The sequence below is a fragment of the Phacochoerus africanus genome, chromosome 8 (genome assembly GCF_016906955.1).
Source record: "Phacochoerus africanus isolate WHEZ1 chromosome 8, ROS_Pafr_v1, whole genome shotgun sequence".
NCBI lineage: Eukaryota > Metazoa > Chordata > Mammalia > Artiodactyla > Suidae > Phacochoerus > Phacochoerus africanus.
This window is the reverse complement of record NC_062551.1, coordinates 19,278,427-19,306,028: the sequence shown is the minus strand read 5'-3', so window position 1 is coordinate 19,306,028 and position 27,602 is coordinate 19,278,427. Positions and strand designations below refer to the sequence as shown.

The following is a 27,602-nucleotide window of genomic DNA, read 5'->3' as shown; positions in this document are numbered from 1 at the left end:
GAGAATCGAAGAAGCCTTTTAGAATTTGAGAGTAGATGGCAGAGACCTAGTACCTCAGGGAAGAGGAGGGGCAGGGAAGGGTCCCAGGTCTGGCCCAGTCTGGGATGGGGGTCAGCAGCAGGACTTGGTGCAACCAGTCCAGGGACACTGGTGCCAGCCCTGCCCAGCTTCGTGCATGGCCCTCGGGCAGCATGCAGCCCACAGCCCACAGCCAAGTCTCCCCCCAGAGCCCTCCCTGTGAGGAGCGGCTGAGGCTGGCCTCCAGGACCCCAGGGCCCTCACCAGTCAGCCCCTGCCTGGGGGCTGCAGGCTCCCAGAGCAGGGGTGGCAGGAGCTAGACATACAAGGTCCAGAGCTGGCTCCGCAGCTAACTGGCCCTGGCAACACTGGACCAGACGGCTCCCTCTCTGGGCCTCAGCTTCCTCCTCTGTTAAGTAGGTGACAATGATCCCTGTCCCTCATGTGTCTTCTCTGCAGCCCAGGGTTTCAGGATGCTTCCAGGGAAGGGCAGGGCTTACCTCGCAGTTGGCAGCAAGGGACGAAGAAGGTCCTAGGCTATCTCCTCCTCCGCCTGGCCAGTCTGTTTTCTCTCTCAAACCACAGGCGGACCTCAGCTGTCTGGTTGAAGTTCCCCTTCCCTATCTCTGCTCCCACACTGCCCAAGGCCAGGCTCACAAGGTCAGCCCACTTTTGGGGGGCTGCCACTCGGCTACTGGGGGCCTGGCAGAAGGCCCATCCTTGGAGCATGAGACCTTTAGTAGTCGCAAGGTCAGCCACCAGCCGTCCCTTCCTTGTCTCCTCCTCCAGGTCCCAGATCCCTGGCTAGTGGGGGCAGACAGGACACAGAGCCAGGCGCCCGCCCCCACGAGGGCTGGGGGCCTGGGCAAGGCTGTGGCTCCAACTCCCCCCGAGGGAAGGTCACCAGAGGCACAGACCGGGATCCCATCCCAGCTCACTGAGCGCACAGCTGGCATCACTGGGTCCTCTACTGCTATTTGCACACCCCATGGGCACCTTCAACCACACAGCTAGCGCTAATGAAGCTCTCTGAGGATGCAAGACTTCATCCTAAGTTCTTTACACAAATGAACACATTGAATCCCCCAGATCTTATGTGACAAGTACCATTATGCCCATTTAACAAATAGGGAAACAGAAGCCCTGGAAAGTCAAGTTACCTGCTGGAGACGACGCAGCCCGCGAGTGATGGAGGTGAGGGGCAGCCTCGGGGTCTGATTCCAGAACCCACACTCTTGATTTTGCAGCCCATTCCCCTGATGTTACCTTCTGTCAGAAAGGGCTTCCCTTGAAAATTCACACTAAAAGATGCTTCCAAAATCGTGTTTCCTCGGGATTAGCTAAACCCCTTCCTCAGAGGACCCTGGTCCTGGGGGCTGTCAGGACCCCATCCCAGCCCCGCTCCTGTGCGCCCATCATCCCCAGGCCCTGGACACACACACACACCCCAGCATCCTCAGAGGCTTGTCTGACGATGGATGGAGGTGCAGCCCAGGGTGTGGGGGAGGGGTGTAGGGTGTGAGGCCCTCTCCCCCAACCACTTCCTCGTTGTTCTGGAGGCTGCTGTCTGGCTAACTGACCAATTACCTTTACGGTGGCATCTCTGACTCTGCCGGGGTCCCTGGTGTCATCCCAGTCCCAGCCACACCTTACCCATCAGCTAAGCTTTCAGTGTTGGGAAGAAGGGAGGGGAGCAAGGGAGGAGGCGGGAGAATGGAGGGAGGAGGGAGTGGGAGAGGGGAAGAGGGGGGGACAAAGGAAGGGCAGAGGGGCTGGGGGTGCGCAGGGAGGCGAGAGGAGTGGGAGTGAGAGGGGTGCGGGGAGGAGGGGGAGGGAAAGCATCGTACCTGGACTCCTCCTTCGTGTCACCGAGTGGCTCATAAACACATACAGAGCATGACTGAGTGGGCCAAGGGCTCGCCTTGGTTGTAGGCTGCAGCCTGCTGGGGTGGTGGGCCCGTTTCAAGAGGCTAGAGGGGCCCTTTGAAGCTAAGCCACCCCAGCCCCCACCCCCTCACCCTCGCCCGAGCCTCAAACAAAGCGGGCAGCCAGAGAAGACGGGCTGCAAGCCCCAGCCGCCAGCCCGGAAAAAGGGGCGCAGGTGACAGCAGCCCCTGGCAACCGTTGCCCTGGCAACCGTTGGCAGCTGTGGAGACTACGTCACCACCCAGCTCCAACCCAGCATAGCGCAGGCCCCCTACCTTACCCTGTGCCCAAGGCCCCTGACTCGGATGCTGGCCAGGCAGGGAGCCGGCAGGAGGAAGGACAGAGTCTAGGACACCTGCCCAAGTTTGTCAATATCGACGTTAAAACCAAGTATTGTTAGAACACTGGTGCAAGCTACTGTTGTGATCCAAAATGCCTCCTATCACCTGCCTTTTCTCTGGAGGCTGCCAGCCTATGGCCTTGGCCTCGACTCTCACTGGACACCCATCTCATTCCCACCACTGGCTGCCTCATGAGCCCAGAATGTGCACAGTACTTTCCTAGAAGATGCTTCCAGGAAAGCCTTCCCAGACTGTCACAATCCACCAGGCATCTTCCTTCTGAGTTGGCCCTGGCGCTGGGGGTTCCCAGAGCTCCCTAGGGGCTGAGAGTGGGTCAGACCCTCCTTTGGGTGCCCCAGAGCAAGTAAGAGCCTGGGGAGGGAGAAGAACAGCGGCAAAGCTTCTGAAAGCCAGCAGGTGTGCCAGGCGCCATGCTGGATCCACTTCTGCCACTCTGTGAGGTCAGCCCTGTTGAACCCGTCTTAGAGACTGACTCTTAGCAACACAATATGTCCTGCTCAAGGCCACCTAGCTGCTAAGAGAGGTGTACAGAATTCAAAGCATGATCTCCTCTGAGTTATGAGGACATCAAGACCCAATGCCCATCGGATACTTGACCACCCTCTCCCCCACCCAGTGAACATCCAAACTTTACTTGATTACCTCCAGGGACAGGGAGCTCATCTCATCTCAAGAGGGCACGTTGCCTTGACCTCTAAAAAGCCATTCCCAGCCACTGAGTCAAAGGGAAGAGGGCAGCAAAGCCATGGGATGGCCTCCGTGTGCCAGACAGGGCCCAGAAGAGGACCAGGGCTGTGGGTGCCACCACCAAGGCCTTCGGCTCTAGACCAGCAGCAGATGAGGAGAGAGGGCAGCGCGGCGCTGGGCGCTGAGGGGCCCTGGGTCTCAGAGCACCTCCCCAGAAGAAGCAGGAATCCCCTGGGCGACCACACTCCAAGGGGATGGAGAGGCTTTGGGATGGTTTCTGGCAGAGGCCATGGGAAAGGCGGCAGGGGCTGGGGTCCAGGGGATGGTGTGCCGCGGTGCCCCCTTCTCCTCCTCCCCTTCTGATGGACCAGAGCCAGGAGGCCGCTATTGTCTCGCTGCCGGCCCAGAGCCGTGTCCCATTCAGGCACTATTTTTGGCCCCCGGAGGAAGAGGAAAAGAAAGCAAAGAAAGAAGTTGCTGTTCTCCGTGGAACCTTTGCCCAGAAAGGATTCCAGGGCCTGCTGGGCTGGAGAAGGCGGCCCTGTTGGATCAAAAGATCCTGTGCTTAAAAGGAGCTGGCAGGGGGCTGTGGTTCAGGGGAGCCAGAGGGAGGGCGCAGATGGGGTACCTCTGGCCTTGTACACACACTCGGCGCTAACTACAGCCACACACAAAGAAACAGAGGCACAAGATCCCAGGTCCCACCCATAATCACTAAGCGCTGTCATAAGAATGATAATAATAACAGTAATAATAATAACACCTGCAATAGCTCACGGCTGCCCGGAACCACGTCTCTGCCAAAGAGACTGACCATCCTCACCTAACACATGCAACACTCCTGAGCAGGGTGAAGGTCAGGGGCAAAATGAGAAAGCTCCTAAGTCAGATAACTGAGGCCGGGAAGCAGCATGACTGCCAAGATAACAAGACAGTGACCCCATTCCATGTCGTCCACCTGACGCCACCCCAGCCCTTCCCGGCTTTCACCGACTCCAGCGCACCAGCCTTCTTTCCCTCCGCAGACAAACCCCAGGGCCTTTGCACATGCTTTCCTTGCCACATGGCACACTCATTCTGGGTACTTTCCCTGACAGATTCCTTCTCAGGTCTTCATTCCAATGTCCCCTCAACCAAAATTAGTCTCCCCAGTCATCACTCTTCTGTGTCACCCTTTCTTATTAACTTTATAGCACCTCATGCTCTGAAATGACTCTGCCATATGCTCGTTATCCACTTCTCCACGTTTGCTCTGTCTTGTCCATCTTGCTCAATACTTTAGCTCCAGTACCTACTACACCCATGCCTGGCCCATAGTAGATGCCCAATGACAGCTAGTTAAAGAAACCAATGAGTGAATGAGATGGAGCAGACTCTGACCAGGCCAGGCAGGCCCCAAGCCTCTTTCCAATGGGAGCCAGTTCCTCATGCTCAGGGCAGGGGGTTCCAGCACTGAGCCACCCCACTCCCAGCCTCTGACCGGGTTAGGGCCATACCCACCTCTGCCAGGTGCTTGGCCACAGTGCAGCTCCCAAGACGGTGCACAGCCTGAGAACAGGGACACAGAGCCACCGGGTAGAGGCTCTTAAGGCATGCAGTGGAGAAGCCTGGGAGCCCCGATCTCCTAAACCGCTGGGACCACAGACATACTTGCACAGGTGCTGGATTATTTGATGTCTCAGAACCCATCTGAACCTGGGATCAAAGCTTGAGTTTTCTTTCTACATGAAGACAGAGGAACCACCGCCGCTCCCCTCAACCACCTGCTCCTGTGGCCTCCGGCTAGTGGGGGAAGAGGGATGGGATTTTCTGGCAAAGGCGGGTCACCTTCCCACTGCTGCAAATGCCAAGCTTCTGTATGGACTCCCCATGGGATCCCCAAGGCAGAGCAAGGAGGGCAATCGGCATGTGCCTGTGGCCAGGAAGGATCTTGGGGTCTCTGCGTGTGAGTGGCAAGCATTTCCCAAGGACCAGCCTGCAGAGACTCCCGAGGGAGGCAGAGCAGTGACAGGAACCACATGGGAGCAGGAACCACACGGTGGGCACCTGACTTCCTGCAACACACACCGCCACGCTGTGAGGAGTGGGCATTACTAAGCCCATTTGACACCTGGGAAAACAGGCTCAGAGAGGAGAAGCCACTTTCCCAAGGTCACACAGCTGGTAAAACTGGAGCCAAATCTGGCTCTGAGTATTCCTTTGCCTGTGCTGCCTCCCTTGTCCTGCACAGCACCCCATCCAGAGCCCTGGACTCTCCAGGACGTGGAGAGGAGGGGCCAGCCACTCTAGGGAAGTGGCCCAAAGAGGCTGGGCGATGGGCCCAAAGCGTCCCAGTCCAGGAGCCAGACCCTCACCCCAGCCCATGGGTCTGCAAACATGCCCATCCTCCCTGGACAACAGTCACTGCAGCTCCTAACTCTGGCTCCCCAAACCCAGGTAGGGGAGCAGAGGCCAGACCCCCAGAGGCACTGACACCCACTGTGGGGTCTCGGGGAGGAGATGCTGGCTATCGTTTCCACCACAAACAGCGGTGTGTGCTCCCCCTGGGCCCGGCTCTCCCAGCCCAGTCTAGGCACTGGAACCTGGGCATTCCTGAACCCCTGCCAAGGAGCCGGAGAAGAGACTCTGCCATCTGGTCTGGATGTGTGGGTATATGTGGCAGAGCCCCCAGGGGGTGCATCAGGCGCCTTCTAGGACAAAGGATAAGTACAGCTTTGAGAGGATTCCTTCCGGCCCTGCCCACCGCCCGCAGCTCTCTCTAGGCGATGTCACATGCAGGTGTGCAGGAGGGGGAAGCCATGAGATCAGACAGGTAGGCGCAGTACTATTGGATGAAGGAAAGCAAGGAGCTGCATCAGCTCCCTGATCATTTGGGAGGCAGGTGTCCTCCCTTCCCAGCTCCTCCATCAGAGCCTCCTGCCCCACACAGGTCCTGTTCGCTGAAGCCCTCCCCGTCCAGTGCACTGAGCTAGTCAGACATGAGCAGGAGCCTCCAAAGATGTAGGCGTTCCACTTGTGGCTCAGTGGGTTGAGAACCTGACATAGTGCCTGTGAGGATGTGGGTTTGATCCCTGGCCTCGCTCAGTGAGTTAAAGATCCGGTGTTGCCACAAGCTGCAGCATAGGTCACAGATGTGGCTCAGATCTCGCATTGCTGTGGCTATGGTGTTGGCCTGCAGCTGCGGCTCCGATTTGACCCCTAGCCTGGGATCTTCCATATGCCATGGGCGCAGTCATAAAAAGAAAAAACAAAAGGATGTCGTGGATGGTACTAAGGGTGGCAGATCTGGTAAAGCTCTGGGGAGGTTTTCTGGATGGAGGCACCTCCTGGCCACAAACATCATCTGATGCTAGAATGAGCCATGTGCTGCTTAGGGGCTAAGGACTGGGGAGATCGTGGCTCAGGTCTGGAAGAAGCCATGAAGAACCCCACACAATGCCCAAGTTCCCTCTGTACCATCTCTGTCAAACTTAAATACCTGCAGAGATGGGGAACTCACTACCCCCATTGGGACCATCATCTGGCGCCATGGGTAAAGGCCCAGGCTCTGATAAGCCAGGGGACCTTGGGCTGCTTCCTCATCTGTGACATGTAAAGATTCAAATGCCCAAGGGCAGCAGCACCCAAAATTGAACGAGGGCCTTTGTCGGCAGTGAGGCTGTGCACGCCAGGGCTGGGGGGTTGGGCTATGAGTTGCCCCAGGGGGTGAGGGGTTGACACATGCCAGTTGATGACAAAGCCATCAGTGGGCAGAGGGCACCAGGCCAAGCATGACTCAGCTGCTTCAGACAGCCCTGGAGTTCACCCCTCACATTTGTCACCATCAAGGCAGGTGGGCCTAGGCAGTTGTCCCCCTGCCACAGGGTCAGAAGCCAGGCCACAGAACCACACCCTGAGGGCCAGACTCAGCCAGGGACCCAGAAGGGGGCAGTCACCAACACAGCCCCCAGGGGCCAAGGGAACGCCGTACCAGCCCAGCTCAAACCCAGGTCTCCCCTGCAGGCCGGCGACAGTGGTCAAGCCAGTCAGGCCTCAGGGAGCAGGAGGGACCCCCGCTTCTTGGGCCACTCAGGCCAGCAGATCAAGACTCCGTTGGATGGGAGTGTCCAAGCGGGAGGGCTCTCCGGGGGCCAGGGGCCTTTCCCACTGACATCATGATGCTCAGGGTAACTCACTGCTGGCCCCTCAGAGAAGGGCTTGGCAGTGGCCCAGGAGAGTGACAACGACAACGTCGCTTATGGCGTGCCAGGCACCATGTCCAGTGCTTTAGATTTAACGGCTCACTTAACCCTGTCAAGGAGCCATGACCATCCTCATTTTAAAGATGAGGAAAACAGGGCACAGAGAGGCTGATATACCTGGCCAAGCTCACACAGCTGAAGGAGATGGGACAGAACTAGGCAGCCCCAGAGCCACCCACCTTGTGCTGCCCCCACCCCCACCCCCAGGGGACAACTGAGTGGGGCGATGGAGGAGTAAAGGTCCAGGACAGCTGGTGGCGGGCGTGTCTACTGCTCACAGGCCCCCGCAGAAGGGGGCTGACTCTGATAACCGCACAGGGTCTCACTGAGATAGGACGGATTCAGGTTATCTTTACACCCACTTGCCAGCCTGAGTGATGAGGCTTAGAGAAATGAATCCACCTGCTCAAGGTCGCATTTCAAGGATTTGAACAAAGGTCTAAAGTGACCTTGCCCTGGGATCGAACCCGAGACAAAACCTGCAGGTGGGGTTTAGGGAAGACCCGTCCGAGTTGCCTGTTGTGTGAAAGTCAGCGCTTCTCAGCCCTTCTCCCCAGAGTCCAGCTGTAGCACCACCAGGGGTGGCGGTGTCACCTCCGTGCATAGGTGAGGACACTGAGGTCTGGGGAGACTGTGACCTTTCCCAGAAGGCTATGAGCCTGAAAGCCCTGTGGCTTTCCCCTGTGGGCCTAGAGAGGAAGGCCAGGGCTTCTGGGAGGGAAGGCAGAGGTGGCTCTGGTCTCTCAGCTGCTGGTCAGGGAGGTGGTACAAGTGGCCCCGAGCCCAGGAGCCAGGCTGGAGCCATTAGCTGTATAACTGCCGGCCTTTCAGGGGACTGGGGTTGGACGGGCTCCCGGACAGAGAGGCACCCACCCCGAGGCCATCTCCCTCTAATGCAGAAGCCTGTCCACGGGTGCCCAGAAGCTCTGCCAGCTCCTCCCGGGCTCAGCTTTTATCTCTGGCTGCCATGAACTGCCAAGTGCACCACAAACTGCCTGAGCAGCCCCAGCTAGGAGCCCGACCGCCACCACACTGGCCTCCCAGAGTCAGGCTGGGGGCGGGGCTGGGGGGGGGGGGTCCTGCTGGTGCCCGCATGGCTCCAAGCTGGCGCAGGGAGGAAGATGCCCCCCCCAGGATATTACAAGTTATCTCAGGGCCTCAGTGAGCCCATCTGTCCAAGGAGGAGGCCCTAACAGTAAAGGCTGCCATGTGGGAGTTCTTGTCGTGGCTCAGTGGTTAACGAATCTGACTAGGAACCATGAGGTTGCGGGTTTGATCCCTGGCCTTGCTCAGTGAGTTAAGGATCTGGTGTTGCCATGAGCTGTGGTGTAGGTCACAGACGGGGCTCAGATCTGGCGTTGCTGTGACTGTGGCGAAGGCTGGCGGCTACGGCTCCAATTGGACTCCTGGCCTGGGAACCTCCATATGCTGCGAGTGTGGTCCTAGAAAAAAAAAAAAAAAAAGGCTGCCATATGGACCATGGGCCACTGGGAACGCTCTACTGCACAAGCCCTGTACTCACAGCAGCTCCTGTTTGCTCCACTTTTTCCAGATGAGGAAACTCAGGCACAGATGCCCGAGGTCACGCAGCCCGAGGGGAACAAGGCCAGGATGCTCCCCAGGCAAGCGGCCCTGCTCTCTCCTGGGTCCTGGCCCCCCAGAGGAGCACGGGCTGCGGTTCAGGACAAGGGCACGTGTCCTCCGGCCCCCAGCACAGCGTCTGGCCCGGCTGCGGAGCCCCCTCCCCTCTGAGGGGACGCGCGGGGAGCACCGCGGTCAGGAGCCCACACTCTGGAGCCCCCAAGAGAAGCAGCTCCTCCGGGGTGAGCCTCCGGGGCCTCCGTGTCCTCACCTCTAACGTGGGCACAGCGGGAGCTCGTGCCTCGCAGGAAGAGAAGTGCGTGCAAAGCGCTGAGCCCAGGGCCCGGCGGGGTCCGAGGGCAGGGAGGGGCCCAGACTGTCCTGGTGCAGCTGAGCCACCAGGGAACCAGAGAGAATTGGGGGCTGGAGGGCTCTGGGCGGCAGGGGGTGGGGGGGGGGGGTGTCTCAGCCCACCTGTGCCAGGGCAGGCCCCAGGCAGGGTCAGAAAACACTCTCCCCCGACAGCCCTGGCCTGACCCCCAAAACTGCAGGGCTCCCCAGGGGCCTCAGGGAGCTCCTGATGGGGTGTGAGGTCCAGACGGGTGGAGGGCCAGCCTGGGGAGGCTGGGGCCCAGCCAGGACCCCAGCCCTACGCCATGCAAGAGGCCCCTCTGTGCCAGCCCTGCCCTGCCCCCACTTGCCATCTGCCTGGTCCCTGGGGTCCTGGTCCCCCAGCTGCTGGATTTGCTCACGTGATGTCCCATCTGCTGTCAGAAGGCAGGGCCACTCTTGGTGGGGCGGGCGGGTGGGGCTGAACCTGCTCTGGTCCTGGGCAGGGTGGCAGCACTGAGATTTGAGCCTGTGTTGACACATCCACCCCATCCTCCTACCAGCCGTGCCCTGACTCTTTACTGCGTCCCTGAAACAGGTGCAGCCCCCACCATCCCCACACAGCTCTTGCTGAGGATGAAGTGACCTGGGGTCCAGCTCAGTTGAAGGACAGTCCACGTGCCCGCTTTGTGGCTGTCCCAGCCCTGCCCCTCCCATCCCTGCCATGCCGGGTCCTGGTAGGAAGGCCACCTGCACAACACACAGACCTGGCCACAGCCCGGCCTCCTCTTTCACCTGCCCTTCTCCTGGGCTATGTGGACACCTCCCCCACTGGCCCCAGAGCCAAGAAGCTACCCTCCAAGCCAGAGCCTCGAGCGCCACAGCCCTGGCTGAGGGCAGCCAGGCCAGCCCCGTCTCACAACCCTGCCCTCTCCTTCAAGCTTCGGTAGCAGCCTGGGCACCCAGCCCCATTCCAGCACCCAGCTGACCATCTGCAATACTGCCCAAGTCTTCCTGTCATCCCTCCCCTGAGAGCAGATTGGGACCTGCCAGTCTGGCACTCCCGGCCACAAAAATGACTCATGCCGCGTCCCGAGGGCCATCACCTGCCCCATTCCCTCCAGTTCTCACAATTCCCAAACCTTTTCCTACATAGTTTTGACTGCCAGGAATGTCGCCCTCCCCCCCCCCGATTCCCACACTTGCAAACCCCCCTCCTCTGCACACACACCCCCGCTCCCCAGCCCATGCCCTCTGCAGAGCCTCGGGGTCCTCCTGCGTCAGGAAGTTCTCTCCTCCTCTAGCAAGCTTATCTCCCTCCTCAGCCTCAGATCCGAACTGTCTCGTTTGTTTATATCCCTGACAAGATGAGGGTGTCGCAGCCAGGTGACCTGGCCCTGCCCCGTGGCCCAGGGCACCGAAGCTGGCACAATGGTGCAGCCTGCCTGCCACAATGTCTCTCTCATGGACCATGTCTGCAGTGGTGTCCAACACGACCTGACACTCTCAGAGCCAAGCCCCAGGACCACGAAAGGCAGGGCAGCTGCTGTTACCCCACACGCCCACTTAGCAGCCAGGTGAACTGAGGCCCAGAGAGAGAAGCAAGGCGAGGTGGCTACGGTGATGCTGTGACTGAGGTGGGTCCACATATCCGGTCCCTGGAGTCCCTGCAGCAAAGGGGCTCAGGTCTGGTCCCAAGAGCTACTCCTGCCCCTGGAGAGGAGTCGGCAGAGAAGACCCCACAGGACCCCTGGTCTGGGTTCCAGGGACCCAGCTCAGCAGCCGGGGCTCCCACTGGCTGGAGGTGCTTCTGCACAGTCTCCAACCAGAGGTATCAATGCTCTGAGCGCAGAGGATCCGCAGGGAGGGGTCAGGGGCTTAGCTCCTGGTCTGGACCACCCACGAGTTCTAAGATGCTTTGTCTCATTCGCTACCGCTATCGCTACCGTGTCCCCCATCCTAAGAACACTACCAGGCACACAGCAGGTGCTCAATAATTATTCATGGGGATAACATCTTTGGTCTTCTAGGACCACAAAGGCTATTCCTGCCCCTGCCATAGCTGCTCCAGGCAGGGTGGGAAGGGGGCGGGGGGCGGGGGAGTGATGAAAGGGGCCCTGCCTCAACTCATGCCCCCTCAGCAAAATGAACACCAGCCCCCTCCCACAGGGCCCTGGGACCTCCCGACTGGGCACCACAGGAAGGAGGCTGGCTGGGGAGGCAGGAACCAGCAGTAGTTCCCTGAGGTGGTGACGCTCTATCAGCGCCAGGCAGATGGGGGCCTGGGGTCTGGCCGTTAGCGAGCGGGGAGAGCTCAGCCCTCAGCCTCTGCTTCCCCATCCACTGCCGCTGGCTCCCTGGAGGTTCTTTCTCATCCCAGGTCCCCCATGTGCAGACCCCACTGCCAGGACCATCTCCTCCCCAAGGTGGTCTGGGCCATGAAGAACCAGCCGGTCCTCTGGCTGGCTGGGGGGCCCCGGATGCAGCCCCGGGGGCAGCTGTAAGCAGAGTTGCCCCCAGGACCCCAGCCCCCTGCAGCACCCTCTCCTCCCTGAGGCCAGCGCTGGCTTTCCATCCCCGAACTTGCTCCGTAACATTGGCTAAGCCTGCCTCTTACAACCTTGTGTCTCCATCTGTACAGTGGGAGAGGAAGTTATCTCACTGCCCAGAGAGCAGACCCAGCCTGCCGAGCCCCGTGACTCTACCACTCCGAGCCTCAGTTTACCCGGCGAACAAACAGCTACTGGCCCCGAGGGGTTCCATCCCCCTGTCTCCGTCCATCCACCCAACTCAAGAGACCCTGCACAGCACTGCTCGTGTGGGCTGGCTCCCACCCAGAAACCAGGACCTCAGCACCCCATTCCACTGCCACCCCACTCTCTGCCGCACACGCCCCCGTCCCTCCCCACTCCTGTCACCTCGCTCCTCTTCTGGTACCTGGTGACGGATGGAGAGAAAGTCCCACGTGGGGCCAGGCAGCTGAACCGCCTTTCGAGATCCACCTCCGGGGTTTAACCTGCCAGCTGTGGTCCTGCTGCTGAGAGAAGTCCTGAGTGTGGAGGCTCCCGACCCCCCTCCTGAAGCAGGGCAAGGCGGGCAGCCAGTGTGGAGCCGGGGGAGGCGCCCGGGTGAGTGGTGGGGGGGGGGAATCACCCCCTCCTGCCCCAGCTGGGCTCCTCCCTCCTCCTAGCTCACCATACGTGAGTCATGGATTTCTCAGAGGGAGGCTGGGAGGGGGCAGGGCTGAGAGAGCTGAGACGGGGACACAGGGGATGCCCATGACTCAGCGCTGGCCAAGGGGGGTCCTTCAGCCTCACCCCCCATTCAGGCAGGCAGGTGCCAGACTTCATGGACGGATGCTGGTTGGAGATAACTGTCTCCTCGCCCTCCATCTGTCACTTCCCCAGGGCTGTTCTCCCCCAGGTCCCCACAAAGGCCAGGGTTGCTATAGCAACAGCTCCCCCCCCCCAAAGCTGCCCTCCACCCTTCCAGGCCCCAGTGAAACTGCCCCTTCCTGAAGGAAAGTCCAGCCTCCCCAGCAGCAGGCGGAGCCGGCGCTGACCGGCAGAGCGGAAGGCACGCCGGGGGTGGGGGGGGTGTCAAGCAGCCTGGCATGCAGCCAGCCGGGCTGCACACAACTGGCCACCTGACTGCGATTCCTCCCGGGGCCTCAGTTCTCCCAGCAAAGGGACCCATCTCAATGCCCCCTGAACCAGCACTCACAATTTCAACATCCCAAGACTCAAGTTCTAGATTCTCAGATCCCAGGGGCTTCTGGAAATAGCCTCCCGATCTGCCTAATGGGCCAAAGGGGAAACTGAGGCCCAGGTCCTTTCCTGATGGTTCCGAAAGGACAGAGAGAGAGAAATTTGGAAATGGGCTCATGTCCCCATCCTCTTTCTGGCCACTGGCCTGTGTCAGCAGTTCCCTCCCACTGCTCAGGTTCATGGCCACCCTGGGAGTCAAGAAGCTTCAGAGGGTCCATAGACTCCCCTGTGGAATGGGTACCCCCCCACACCCCATCTTCCCTCCAACATGAACAAATAATTCCCAAGTCACAGATGTAAGGATTTCACAACCTAATGAGGGCGAGTGAAGACGGCAACAATAACAATAGTAGTAATAATAATGATTACATCTCCTGACCAGTTACTACATTCCAGACTCTTTCCTGGTGCCGTCACCCGTGCACAACCGGAAAACGCATTGCTCAGCCCAGTGCCTGGCATGTGATGAGCGCCCAGTCAATACTCATGAAATGTGGCGATGGAGAAGGAGGAGACATGAAGCCCAGAGAAGAGAATTAACGCCCAAGACCACACAACTGGGACATGGCATGGTTGGGACAGGAGCCCAGGCAGTCTGGTTCCACAGCCATCTGTCCTAACCACTCATGAATTGAGCCTCCGGGGCCCCTGGAGCAGGTCCTGGACACAGCAGATGCTCAGGCCACCGAGGTCCCTCCTCTCTCACGGGGATCTGCGCTGTAAAAGAGGGGACTGGAAAAAAGTCGCCTGATGCAGTATGAATGGAAGCTTTGTAGGCAGCCCGGGAGGCCAGGGTTTGCTGTAGGTGAAATACAGCCCTCACCTGGTGGCTTAAATCAAGCTGCGGGGAGGAGGAAGGGCAATAAAGCTCCATGGTGGGGTGCAGAGGAGCCCCGGGGCAGAGCTTCTGGAAAGCAGCGCTATGCTCTCCAAGGCCGCCGTCCAGCCTGTGCCAGTGTGTGGGGCAGGCGGGCTCTGTGGGCCCTGGGCCCACGTCCAGCCAGCTACTCCCTCCCCAGGCCGTAGTGGGGACTGCCACAGTGCCTGGGCAGGAGGGGCTAGTCTACACTGGGGACCAAGACATAAGGAGCAGAGAAAGGATGAGGATGAAAGGATCCAGGAAAAGATGGGGAGTCCTTTACAGGCCATGTCTCTGGGCGAGTTGCCACCTCGAAGCCTCAGGTTTCCCAAGGTCTGCCCTTCAGGGCTGGGCCAGCTGGTGTCTGGGGCAGCCTCAGCTGTTCCCTGGGGTCCAGGCCAGCCAGACAGCCATCACCACCACTCCCAACCACCCACCCACCCACACACACCCCCCACAGAGGGTGCTGGTCGGCAGGGCACAGATGGAGGGTCGGTGGCGCTGCTCTCTGCAGGTGGCCGGGACCTGCTGAGCTAGATGTCCAAGCAAAGGACGCAGAAACCTAGAGCCAGCTGGCACTCTGGCCACACAGGAAAGGCTTATAAGGTGACCCGGCTGGGACAGGAGTTGGGTCACCAAGTTCTGCCTGCCCTCTTACCATCGGGCTTCTCAGAGACCTACTGTGTGCTGGGCACTGTGCAAGGCTCTAGCGGCAGGGGAGATAAGCCTGGCTCACATTGTGGTATCAGTGGGGAGTCAGTTATTGGCCCTGCAGAGCTCCCGGCTCTGGGAGTCAGAGGAGAGAAACCAAACAGCGTTATCAATCATAACACTAACTCTTACTAGCCTTGCTGACGGCACTGATTAGAGCGGCTCTGTCCACAGGGTTCACTGTGTCAGCCCCTCTGTTCTGTGTGGGTCCCTTTCACCGCATCCTCCTAACCCTGCGGGTGGGGGTCCCACCGGTATGTCAGAGACACAGCTGGCCTGTGGCTGGGCTTCCAGATGTGTGGGCTCCAACCAGGCCCTTGCTGGTTAATCATATTCATCATCTCCCCTGCTCCACTCAAGAGGGACAAGGCACAGAGGGGGAGGGGGCCTGAGGCCATGCGGGATCAGAGCCAGGGTCTGACGGCCTTGTTGGCCCCAGAGTCCCAGCTGGGTCTGCAAGGAGCAGTTTCAGTGAACAGAGACCAGCAGGAAAGGCATTCGGGGTAAAGGGAACAGCATCAATGGATGTGGAGAAGTGGGCCGCATCCTTGGAAGGAAGTGGGATCTAACTGGGAGCTGGGGGTGGTGGTGAGAGCAGCTTCTGGAAGGTTCTGAAAGCGTGGAGTTTGCTTTTGATGGGGTTTCACCAAAGGCGCGGCAAAACAAGGGAAAGGATTTCGTATGGAGATGTGTAATCAACACTCAACATGTGGTCCACAGACCTACAGCCTGACCAGAGAGGTTGCTAAAAAATCCGGCATCTCAGGTGTGCCCCAGATCTGCTGAATCAGAAAATGTATTTGGGAGTTCCCATCATGGCTCTGTGGTTAACGAATCCGACTAGGAACTATGAGGTTGCAGGTTTGATCCCTGCCCTTGCTCAGCAGGTTAAGGATCCAGTGTTGCCGTGAGCTGTGGTGTAGATTGCAGACACGGCTCAGATACCATGTTGCTGCGGCTCCGGCGTAGGCCAGTGGCTACAGCTCCAATTCAACCCCTAGCCTGGGAACCTCCATATGCCGCGGGAGCAGCCCAAGAAATGGCAAAAAGAAGAAAAAAAAAGAAGAAAGAAAAGAAAACGTATTTGAATAAGATGCGCAGGTGGTTCCAGCATTTGTTAAGGCAGGAGAAACGTGGGTCTGCTCTACCAGCAGTGAAGGGGTGGGAAGGGGAAGGGAGGTCAGAGCCCAGCGGGGACCTGGGAGGAGACTCCAGCCCAAGAAGCCAGAAGCAGAACTCAGACCCCCACCACACATGAGAGGGTTGATAAGATGTCAGATATTGCCCGCGGGTGTGGGATGTGGCACGGGATAGGATGCAGATCGGGGGGCAAGGACGAGGCTGCCCTTGGGCACCGTGGGACAGGGGTTCCCTTGCGACATGTTGGGGGACCTTCCAACAGGCAGCTGGAAACACATCACCAGGGCTCAGGGGTGAAGGGCTGGGTCCCCCAGGCCCAGGAAGGTCATGAACATCCTTGCTGGTGACAGTGACCAGAGATGGGGTGGAAAGGGCAGAAGGGCCTTCCTTGTACGGGATGGAGGAGAGAAGGTGACACTACCAGCAAGAGGTTGGGCTCAGAGTCTGAGCTCAGGCCAACAAGCTTCTGCTCCTGGCTCTGCCAGCTCGGTGACACAGGCAGCATCTCTCCACCATCGCCGCCTCATTGTCAAGTGGAGGTAATAACAGCACCACCGACAGTAAACAATGAGGCCACACACATAAAGCTTACTGCCCAGACCTGCCACGAGTGGGTGCCCGGAGGTGTTTGCAAGGCTTTACTGTTCAGAGAAGCCTGCGCAGGAAACAGAGATGGGACCACCAGGGAGGTGGAAGGACGTGTGGTCCCCAGGACAAGACGGAGGATGCGGCATCCATGGTGGCCACTGTAACAGAGGCTTGAGCCAGTGGGAAGATACAGCGGGGCTTCTCCTGGAGACTGGACCTTCTCCACCTCTAACCCTCTAGCCAGGGCAGCCTTGCAAACAGTGAAGAGCTATGCCCACCCCCAAGACGGGTCACCGGCAACCACTGGTGCGTGGAGGTGGGTTTTTATTGGACAAGGGCAGTTCAAGTCCAGGCTTCCCTCTTGCAAGCTGAGTGGCCTCGTAAAGCACTGAGCACCATCCCTGGCACATAGTAGGTTGACAAATACTGGCCAATGTCATGATTATCAGCGAGTCAACACAAATGCCAAAGGCCCAGCATGCCACACCCTTGCATAGCCAATGCTTCCTCTACAAACAGTGATGTTTGTTCCCACTTAAGAGAGATGGAAACAGAAGCTCAGAGAGAGCACTTTCCCAAAGCCTCACAGCACCTCCGCACGAAAGCAGGACTCGAACCCGGGTCCTGTGACCCAGACCACATGCTTTGTGGTCAACGCTCCCAGCCACCTCCCTGTTCATTCCCACGGGAAAGCCTCCTGGCCACAGGCATGGGGGCTGCCGCAGTCCCATGATAACGCCATCTCCCGTCACAGCCACCCCAGGGCCCCGGGGTGTTGGCACTGCCCATGTGACTCAGCGGCCCTCACAAAGGGACCTGTGTGCCTTAGGCCCACCACCCATCCCCCAGCTGGAGAAGAAGCAGAGAGCCTGACTTATCCAGGACACGGGGACAACTAGAGGCACAGCCAGCCACTAAAATGGGACACGTCTAATGGAGAGTCAAGCCCAGGCTTGGGGTAAGAGACTGGTGCCAGCTTCGGTGATGGAATGAAGAGCCAGGCAAACAGAAGGGCAAAGACCGCCCAGGTCCAAGCAGACTTTCTGAGGCCTTATTTGGAGCTCCAAGGACAGACACAACCCGCCGGCTCCCTCGGGGGGTGGGGCTGGAGCACAGGCAGGTGCCTCACCCACATTTACCTGCATCAGGTTTCAACAGCACTGGGGCTTGTGGTCTGGGAAGAGACACTCCCTGGATACCGCTGGCTCCTGTGTCCACACCTGTCCCCAGCCCTGACCTCTCTCCACCCCTTCCCCTTGAAGGCTTTGGTCTCAGAGACCATGCACCACTATTGAGCTCTTACTGTGTACCAGGCAGATGACTCTCATTATCGCTCACAATCCTGCCACGGAATTTCTGCCCCGTTTGCTGAAGGAAGAGTGTGCGTCTCGGAGAGGGAGGAGGCCCAGCCCAAGGTCACATAGGATCTGACTTCAAGGCTTGCTTCCTCCCCCAATTCCTCCTTCTGTTTCCAGTGGCGTCTTGACCACATGCCAACAAGATGTGTCCTTGGGCCTGCCCCAGACTGGCGGGCAGAAAGGCAGACGTCCCCCACCCTCTACGGTCACCCTGTTCCTCCCCAGAAACACGGTGCAGGTCCTTAGACAAAGTTCAGGCTGGCTGCGCCTCCAAGGGCCACCCCTGCTGACCTCCCGGGAGGCGGGCACGCCTGGGTGCCCAGCTACCCAAGTATGAAGGTAGACAGGGCGGCCACCCCCTCGTCCTGGGCATGACGGAATGTCTGACCTTAGCTCAGCCCCCAAGTACACTTGGCAGGAAGGTTGGATCCAGCCCGAACAAGCCCCGAAGGTCATGCTGGCCACACGCCTGCCTCCTAGCCTTCAGAAGCCTCTGCGCCCGGGGCAAGAGTAGGGCCCCTCAAAGGTGGGCCACCAGCCTCTCCACGACCCGCTCCCAGGCTGCCAGCCTGGGCCGCTCTTGCTGTGGGAAGCAGGCCCGGGCACCCAGAGGCCTTGGCTGCTCAGGTGAGACCCTTGCCATCTGTAAGCATCAGGCCCTCCTTTGCAGCTCAGGGGACTGGAGCCGGTGGGCTGGCAGGTGCCTTGCCACTTGGCCTCTGGGGGCAGAAGTGCAGCCTTCCTCGGAGTGTGACATCTGGGAGAACCGCTCTTCCCAAGGGGACCCTTGGTGCTCTGCTCAGAGGCAGCTTTGCCTGAGGGAGACCCGGGGATTGGGAGGCTCCAAATTGCCCCTCAACCCTCCTAAGCTCCTCCCAGCATTGCCCCAAATTCTCCCAACAGCACAGCAGCGGACTTGGCATCAATCTGAGCCTCAGTGTCCGAGGTGTAAAATGGGGGCCTGCGGGCTTCCCACAGCCAGGACCTCCAGTTAGTGCAGTAACAGGTGCTGTCACTCTTCCGCTCTATTTTCTTTCTTTTTTTTTTTAAGGCCGCACCTGCAACATATGGAGGTTCCCAGGCTAGGGGTCAAATTAGAGCTACAGCTGCCGGCCTACACCACAGTCACAGCAATGGGGGATCTGAGCCACGTCTATGACCTACACCACAACTCACGGCAACGCGGGACTCCGACCCACTGCGTGAGGCCAGGGATGGAACCCGAATCCTTGTGGATACCAGGGGGATTCTTTCTTCTGTGCCACGACCAGAACTCCCTGGCTCTCTTTTCAATGCAAATCCAGCCATCACCACCCCCCACCCCGCGGGGGGTGGGAGGAGCAGAAGAAGCTTCTAACTCTGGCAGAGGAGCCTCCCCTCCTGAGCAAGAGGGCCCAGACAGCACCCCCCACCCCAGCTGCTGCTCCATGGCTCTGCCCCTTTTGTCAGCGGCCTCCCCAGCCCCGGCCTGTGTGGTTTGGGTGGCAGCTGCTCAGACACCAAAGACTCGGGCCAGGTGGCTTTGGTCAGGGGTGAGGCATTGCCACTCCCATGCCAAGGAAGGCAAATGAGGACCAGAGAGGCTGACTGGCTACCCACCAGGTGGCACAGCAGTGGGCAAAGACAGCATACTTGCTTTGTCTTGGGGTAGCAAGGGGCCATCTCACTTGACTGCCACAGGCTCTCGACTTCAACCTCCCCATGTGCCCCACTGCCACCGCCCACCCCCGACACACACACACGCACACGCGCCCAGGTGTGCCCAGCACAGAACTGTGTGACGGTGTTCGCTGCAGGAGATGCACCTGGGGGTCCTAAGGGGGCAGCCTCAGTGTCCTCACCTGGAAAGCGGAGCTGTCATCACTTCTCTTTCGGTAAATAAGGAACCAGGTGTACTTTATGGAAAGGCCAGCCTCGCCCCGGGGGAGACAACCTCAACGCCTCCCAGGAGCACGGCTTCCCGCCTGTGCCTCTGCCCTGGCAGCCAGGGAGCCCCCAGGGTCTCCCCGTAAGTGCTGGGGCACAGATGGCTCAGGAGGCGTAATGGGGCAAAGATGACAGACATTCATTAGCAGGGGCAGCCTAATTAACCGAAGGAACATGGGGGGCCCATTAGGCTACCCACACACCCCGGGGAGCCGAGGTAGTCGGGGCAGAGCTGGCCGGGCGCCAGGCCCCCTCCCAGCTCCAGCCACCCACCTCTGCGTGGCTGCCGTGTGGGGCCAGGAAGCTAGGTGCCAGGGAGCGGAGGTGGGGCTGCGCCCGTCTTTGTTTTCAGACCTCTGCCCCTGGCCACCTCCCTCGAGGTAGGTAGGGAAACAACCCAGAGAAGGAAGCCTGGCCCAAGTCCCACAGGAGGCACTGATGGGACGGCTTCCCCGGCCTGGCGTGGCCTGGGCCACCATCTAGGAGACTCGACACAGAGGCCTGGCCCAGTCGGGGAACAGACTGACTTTGACCTCCTGCATCTGGCAGTCGAGGTATCAAAGGCTGAGCAGCCTGGTGAGGGGGGCTGGGGAGAGGCTGAAGGACCCCGTGCTGGCCGAAGGGGCGGGCTCACCCCCAGTCCTGGGGAGCCTGCCTACCCCCCCCCCACTTCCCTGTCAAAAGGCAAACAACCTGGACCAACCAGCTCCCAAACCGGTTTCCCAGCGGGATCCCTGGTGGACACAGCTCTGGGCACTGGGAGAGAAAGCCGGAGAGGCGCTGGGTGCATGCCTCCTGCCCCCACTCAGGCACCCCGGTGTGCGACCTCCCCTTGGCCCTCAACCTTCTGCAGCAGCGTCCTCACCAGAGCACGGGGAGCAGAGCTCATGCCCTGCCAGTGTCCCTGGGCTGAGATGCCCACCACGTGAGCACGGGCTCCCACGCTCAGAGCGGCAAGGGGTAACCCCAGGACAGCCCAGAACCCTGAGCAGGCCCGGGGCCAGGCCTCACACATGCCCTCGGGCATGGAGCTAGACCTGGGGGGCGGCCTAGGTCAAGAGGGGCAGGCTGGGAACCACACTCCCCCACGCTCTCCCACCCCGGCCCTCCCCGGAAAGCAGCTTCTTACCTCCGGGTCTGGGCAGGACTCTGTGCTGCCTCCTCCCCTTCCAGCTCCTCCTGGGGCTCACAGACACCCAGCCTGTGCTTGTCCGGGCAGGTGCGGCAGGTGTGTGGCTCCGCCTGCCCGTCTTGCCCCATTTCCGGTAGCTCCACTGTTGCCGCCTCCCTCGCTCATTCCTGGGTTTCCCTGCAGAGGCTGGCCTGGACCCTTGGGTGCTGAATGCCCTCCACCCCTCACCTCAGCCCTTCAGGGTCTTGCAGCACCTCCATCCAGGGACCTCTGGCCCACCCGTGGCCCTTTAGGGCCCCCCTCCCTGGCATTGCCACCCCTGCCACCACCATATGTAATTACCAATCCTGCGAGTTGCCACCTGCCTCTTCACTCAGCTCAGGCTCCACGTGAAGCCTGAGCCCAGACCCACCTGCCTGCAATACAAACACGCCAACAGCCAGCAGGTGCCCGGAGGCAGGAGACCAGGGTGGGGCGCAGTGGGATGGGGAGGCCTGGTCCCTGATTTCAGAATGTTCTATCTCGTGCAGGGCACAGAGAGGGAGCTGACACACTGCGAGGGGCAAGGATGGGAGCTTCTTCCCAGGGAGGGATGGGGGGCAGCTGCTCCAGTTCTCCTGGGGATGCAAAGGGGAGAGACAGGTTCTGCTTCACCCACAAGTCCCCCACAGAGGCCCTGGGCACACCCCTCCCAGCCGCCTCCTGGACCACTCACCCCCCAGCCCTGCTGGCTTGTCTGGCACCACCCTTCAGGCCCTTGAGACCAGCAGTTCTCCTGGGGAGCTTTTATTTCTTTTCTTTTTTTGCTTTGTTGTGCTGCTGGTGAGGCATATGGGAACTCTATTGCCTGACTAAATTCTATTTACCTTTTGGCATAAGTTCCCAGGCTAGGGGTGGAATCGGAGGTAGAACGGAGCTGCAGCTGCCAGCCTACACCACAGCCACGTCTGCAACCTACAGAGCTAATACCACAGCTCATGGCAACACTGGATCCTTAACCCACTGACTGAGGCCAGGGATCGAACCTGCGTCCTCATGGATACTAGTCGGGTTGGTAACCTGCTGAGCCACAATAGAACGCCTAGGGAGCTGTTGGAAGTCCTCACTCCAGGCACCCACTCCCCCAGGTAGCTCTGACTCCCACCCCAGTGTCCACAGCATTGAGAACTGAGCCACGACCTCTTCCACGAAGCCATCCAGGCAGTTTGTTCATTCATTTGAAAAAGTGTATGAGGAGCAGCTGCGGGCCCGGGCGAGGCACTGAGCCTTCCCTCACCTCCCCCCACTCACTGTGACTCCCACAGCCCCCTGGGTTGCCTCTCACCTGGGGTCTATCCGCCCAGGGTCAGACTCGTTTCTTTCCTTGCCTGTGTGCCCTGCCTGATCGCCCAACCCACGCCCCAGCACAGGGCCCGGTGCAGAGAAATTCTGGGTGACTGGTGGCTGAGGGAAAAAAAAATGTGGGGAGGAAAAATGGATAATGGATGGACAGGAGGCAGGACAAGTGGCTAAGAAGGCTGCAGCCCTGGGCGGGGCCCTCACTGGCTGGGTGCACCTGGAGAGGTGACTTAAGCTCTGGACCTCGGCTCATTGATGAAATAAAAACCCAGGCCTTCACCCTGCTTGCCTTCCAGAGGCGAAGGGAGGAGAAGGAAAGTGCCCCGCCTGAGCAGGTGTCTGGGGAGCATCTGTGGGGCTGAGGGCTTGGGCTCTAGGAGCCCGCCCCCCGCCGCCCCCCGCCACCCAGGACTTGTGGATTGTCCCATCGGCTCCTCCCTACACCCTCTGAGGCAGGAGCCACTTTTTCATGTGGGTTTTACAGATAAAGGTGGGATTGCATGGGGGGAGTGTTCGATAACACATCCTAGGTCACACCCAGGCAGTCTGAGCCGGGACTGGGGCCCTTATCTGACCCCGGTGAGCCCAGCCTCCCTCTGCTCACCCACCCCCTCTCAGAAGGGACCCACAGGAAATGCAGACCCCTTCCTGGCCAGGGTAAGCAAGAAGGGGGCAGGGGTGGGAAGCTCCCCCCAGCTGTGACATCTCTCGCTCTAGCCGCACCTCAACCTCAGTCTCCAAGCCCCTTCTGAGAGCTAGTGCTGCCCACGCAGTCAGGGAGTGAGCTCCCCATTTCCAGGGGAAACCAAGGAAGTGCTCAGCTGGAGTGCTGCAAAGAAGACACCTGCCACATCTGTGGGGAGGACTTTAATGGTGCCTAAAATCATTTTCTACTCACAGGTGAATTCCCATGAGCCATTTTTTACTAGCTCAAGTATTTGTTCACTAAATTGATATTGGCAGAGTAACTCTGGGGTTCAAGGAGTTACTGAAACAACCTGCCTCCTGTTTTCAGAAACAAACACCGAAGGGCAGGCAGCAGCACTGTGATGGGACGTGGGCTCCAGACCACTGCCTGGGTCGGGCATCCCAGCTCCCCCCGGCCAGCTTGCCTCCCTCAGCCCTGGTTTGCTTTTCTGCAAAATGGGGGTGGGAGCAGTATGGAGCCATCACGGTGTGAGGATTAAATGCGAAAATGCTCAGTGCTTCCAACAGCGGCTGGCACGTGGTGCAGGCTCCGTCAATGTTTGCCATGGCCAAATGCGGAGGAAATTTAAGTTCCTGATCTTGTCAAGCTGCTTCTGGCCTTCGGTGTTGCCTCGGTATCACACGAAGTTGGTGGCTTCCTCCTCTTGGGCCACACCCGGAGGAAGGTGCTCTCCCCAGCCAGCACCTATGGCTATGCGGGGATGGGCGGAGGGCCAGCCAAGGGCATTGCTCTGCTTCTAGTGAGGAGTTCATTCCCCAGCATCGGCAGCCCCAGCCACACGCCCTCTAGGTTCTGCCTGTACCTGCTTACCCATCCACACACCATCTGAGGACCAGGAGGCCCGAGCCCAGTCCTGCATCTGCTGCTCACTGGCTCTGTGGTCGTGAGCAGGTCAGGGCCCTTCTTCAGGCCTCAGTGTTCCCATTGTGCAATGGGAATAATAAGAGGACCCATCCTGCAGTGTTTTCAAATGAATCGCCCGAGGAGACTTGGGGCCGTGAGCCACTCTGAAACCACAGTGCCAACCAAAAAGCTCATTTCACCTGTTGGTGGGAATATAGATTGGCACAGCCACTGAGGAGACCAGTATGGCAGGTCCTTAAAAAACTAAAAACAGAACTACCATACGATCCTACACTCCCACTCCTGGGAATCTCTCCAGAGAAAACTCTAATTGAAAAAGATATATGCACCCCAGTGTTCAGAGCAGCACTAGTCACGATAGCCAAGACATGGAAGGCACCTAAATGCCAGTGGCAGAGAAATGAATAAAGAAGATGTGGTACATACGTACAATGGGATATTAGCCTTAAAAAAGAACAAAATAATGCCATTTGCAGCAACATGGGTGCACCTAAAGTTTATCAAACAAAATGAAGTAAGAGAAAGACAAACATAATATGATACCACTTGTGGCATCTAAAAAAATTGATATGAATGAACTTATTTACAGAACAGAAATAGACACACAGACATAGAAAAACAAAACTTAAGGTTACCAAAGGGGATGACGGTGGTGGGGAGAGATAAATGAGAAGTCTGGGATCAACATTTACACACCGTTGTATATAAAACAGGTAGGAGTTTCCATTGTGGCTCAGCGGGTTACAAACCCGACTAGCATCCATGAGGATGTGGGTTCAATCCCTGGCCTCGCTCAGTGGGTTAAGGATCTGGCGTTATCACGAGCTTGGGTGTAGGTCACAGACTCAGCTTGGATCCCTTGACACTGTGGCTGTAGTGTAGGCTGGCAGTTGCGGTTCCGATTGGACCCCTAGCCTGGGAACCTCCATATGCCACTAGTGTGGCCCCCTACAAAAAGAAAAAAAAAAAGCAAATAAAATAAAATCAACAAGGGCCTACTGGATAGCACAGGGAATTATACTCAGTATCTTGTAGTAAGCTATAATGGAAAAGAATCTGAAAAATATATATGTATATGTATGTGTAACTGAATCACTTTGCTGTACTCTTGAAACTAACACATTGCAAATTAACTCTACCTCAATTAGAGAAAAAAACCTCATTTCACCATCCCAGCAACCCTGATGAGTATCTGTCCCCATCTAACAGATGAGACCGAGGGCAACCCAGAGAAAAAAATTTGCTTACAGCCCAGGCGTGTCAGCAGTATCAGGCCACATCCTTGACACCCTTGGCATTCTGTGACCCGCAGTAGCCGTCCTGGTACAGTCCCATGGGGGCTCTCTGGGGTGGCCCTGTGTCAAGATGAGGCCACCGAGTCACCTCCTGTTGGGGCATGTTCAGCCTGCCTCCCCACATTTCCTCGGAGTCAGCACACCCTGTGTAACAACCAGACACAGGAAATGGGTACAAACCAGGTGTCAAGACGGCGGGGGCAGAAGTCACAGGCCTAGAACAGGACAGCTCATGCCAGGCCCGTCTTTGGGACAAGTCTGGAGGGCAGCTCATCACAGCCCCATGCAACCCTGACCTGCCCACCGGTCCCTCATCTCTCCTGATCTCCCCAACCCCATCTCCGCCCAGACAAATCCGACCCACCCACATTTACGGCCCAGTTCAAACGCCCCCTCTTCCAAGAAGCCCTCTTAGAGTTATCCCATCCTTCCCTGTGAGAAGTCAGCCTTGGCACCTGTGTTGGGGAAGGGGCCATTTCCCCTCCACCCCGCATGTGGCTGGACTAATAATAAAACTGCCCCAAGACAGGTTAATAGGAGAACAAGAAACAAGTTTCAATTTATGTGCAGGAAAGTCTCAGAAATGGGCCCCAAGAAGTGACCAGAGCAGGCAGCTTTTATACATTTAGACAGAGAAGCAATACACGGATGAGGAATTTACAGGACAAAGAATCTTAGGCTCTGGGGCTTAATTAGGGAAGAATCTGAACAGAGTGTGCACTTGGGGTGGTGAATTAAAAAAGAAACGAGGTTTGTTTACACAGACTTCTTGGCCCTGAATTCTCTCTCTCTGGTGATAGGAGTGTCCTCCCACCTCCAGATGCAGAAAGGGCATCTTTCTCATGAGAGATTTGTTTCCTGCTTTCAGGGGGACAGGGGAGGGTCAGAACTTCCTTCTTGCATCAGCTTCTTCTCAAGCAACTCCAATTCAAAGTAATCAATATGGGAGTTCCCAGTGTGACTCAGCAAGTAAAGGTCAGATGTATTCTCTGAGGATGCAGGTTCGATCCCTGGCCTCACCCGGTGGGTTAAGGATTCAGCATTGCCGCCAGGTGCAGTGTAGGTCAAAGATGTGGCTCAGATCCGGTGTTGCCTTTGCTGTGGCTGTGGCGTAGGCCGCAAGCGCAGTTCCAATTCAGTACCCGGCCCAGGAACTTCCATATGCTGCAAGTACAGCTGTAAAAAAAAAAAAAATTAATGATCAATATGCCATTATGGCATGTTTGGGGCAGCCTGACTTAAGCCTCAACACCTCACAAGTTCTGCAGCACTTTAATTACAAGAATACAAATATTCAGAGTTCCCATCGTGGCGCAGTGGAAACGATTCCAACTAGGAACCATGGGTTGCCAGTTCAATCCCTGGCCTCACTCAGTGGGTTAAGGATCCGGTATTGCCGTAAGCTGTGGTATAAGTCGAAGACGCGGCTCAGATCTGGCATTGCTATGGCTCTGGCATACATAGGCTGGCAGCTGTAGCTCTGATTTTGCCCCTAGCCTGGGAAACTCCATATGCCACAGGTGCAGCCCTAAAAAGCAAAAAAAGAAGAAAAAAAAAGAAATCCAACTCCCCTGACCACTTCTCTGTGCCAGGCCCTTCCCTTAAACTCTGCACAGTTTAGGATTCATTTAATCCCCATGCCAGTCCTATGGAGGGCTGCTAATATTGGACGAGAGGACTGAGGCCAAAGCAATTTCATAACCCACCCCAGAACATATTGCCAATAAGTGCCCAAGCCAGCAATTTGCACCTGTATCTGCGTTGGACCATGATTTGCCTCTTTGAGGCAGCTTTTCAGTAAATGGATTTCATTCATTCATTCAACAAACATTTCCGAGTGCCCACTAAGTGCAAGGCTTCATGCTGGGCTCTGTGGACATAAGACAGACACCCACCCTGCCTTCATGGAGTTTATAGCTTGATAGAGTGAGAGATACAAAAATTCAATGAAGTAATTAACGAATCGAGTAATTCAATACATATGAAGATAAATAATTACATGTAATCTAAGGGCAATGAAGAAAACAATTCAAAAAACATAAGGGCAGAGATGGCATGCAACAAGGAACCCGCCTTTGGCCAGGTAATCAGGGAAGGCTTCTTGGAGGAGGTGACACTTGTAACAAGGTCTTGATGGATGAGGAAGAGCCAGCTTTGGGAAGAGTGGTCCTAGGGTATAGAATACCAGCAGAAGGAACAGCATGTGCAAAGGCTCAGAGTGGGGAATGTGCTCAGAGTGTAGGGGAAACAGGCAGCTGGAAAGCAGGGCTGGAGCACGAGGACAAGAGAGATGAGGCCAAAGAGCAGGGCTGTGAAGACAGAGAGGGAGGTGCGGTCTTGGTCCCAAGGCAGTGGGAAGCCATGGATGGATGTAAATGGGGGGCCGGGGTGAGGGCATTGATTCACATTTCACGGAGAGTAGCTGAAGGACGAGCTCTGCCCCGACCAGGTCAAGGTTATTTGGCCAAGGCTAGGACAAGTGTCCTAAGAGAGGTAAGCTGGGCACCAAGCAGGAACCCTGCAGAAGTCCCCCAGGGCAGAGAGTGGGGTGGCCTCCCATTCCATCCAGGAAGGAGACACTGACTCTGGTCCGCCCCCAGCAGCTCATTCCTGCAGAGCTAGAATCTGTCCATCCATCAGGCAGACTGTCTGTCCATCTACCCATTAGCCCTCCACAGCCTTGGGTCCAGAACTGGCCTCCCGCAACGGTCACCAGGAGCAAGCTGCAAAATGGTAACACCTAGCCCTCTGCCTATCACTGGAATATGAA

General features: G+C 57.9%; 1 protein-coding gene across 7 annotated transcripts in view; it reads right to left on the bottom strand.

The window, feature by feature from the left end:
• The window catches only part of ADGRG1 (adhesion G protein-coupled receptor G1), a 46,539-nt gene extending 21,707 nt beyond the window's left edge, over nucleotides 1-24,832 (bottom strand). The window contains exons 1-2 of one of the 7 annotated variants that reach the window (XM_047789655.1): nucleotides 12,463-12,574; nucleotides 12,064-12,176 (exon numbers count right to left, since the gene is read on the bottom strand). In XM_047789655.1, the coding sequence (XP_047645611.1) occupies nucleotides 12,064-12,176; nucleotides 12,463-12,537 (188 nt within the window). In that variant the 5' untranslated portion in view covers nucleotides 12,538-12,574. Of the gene's footprint in view, nucleotides 1-518; nucleotides 616-1,178; nucleotides 1,468-1,865; nucleotides 1,890-12,063; nucleotides 12,419-12,462; nucleotides 12,575-20,623; nucleotides 20,770-24,785 lie in introns of those variants that run through there. The other 6 variants (XM_047789660.1, XM_047789657.1, XM_047789661.1 and 3 more) reach the window with 6 other exon arrangements.
• Between the last annotated feature and the right edge of the window lie 2,770 nt (nucleotides 24,833-27,602).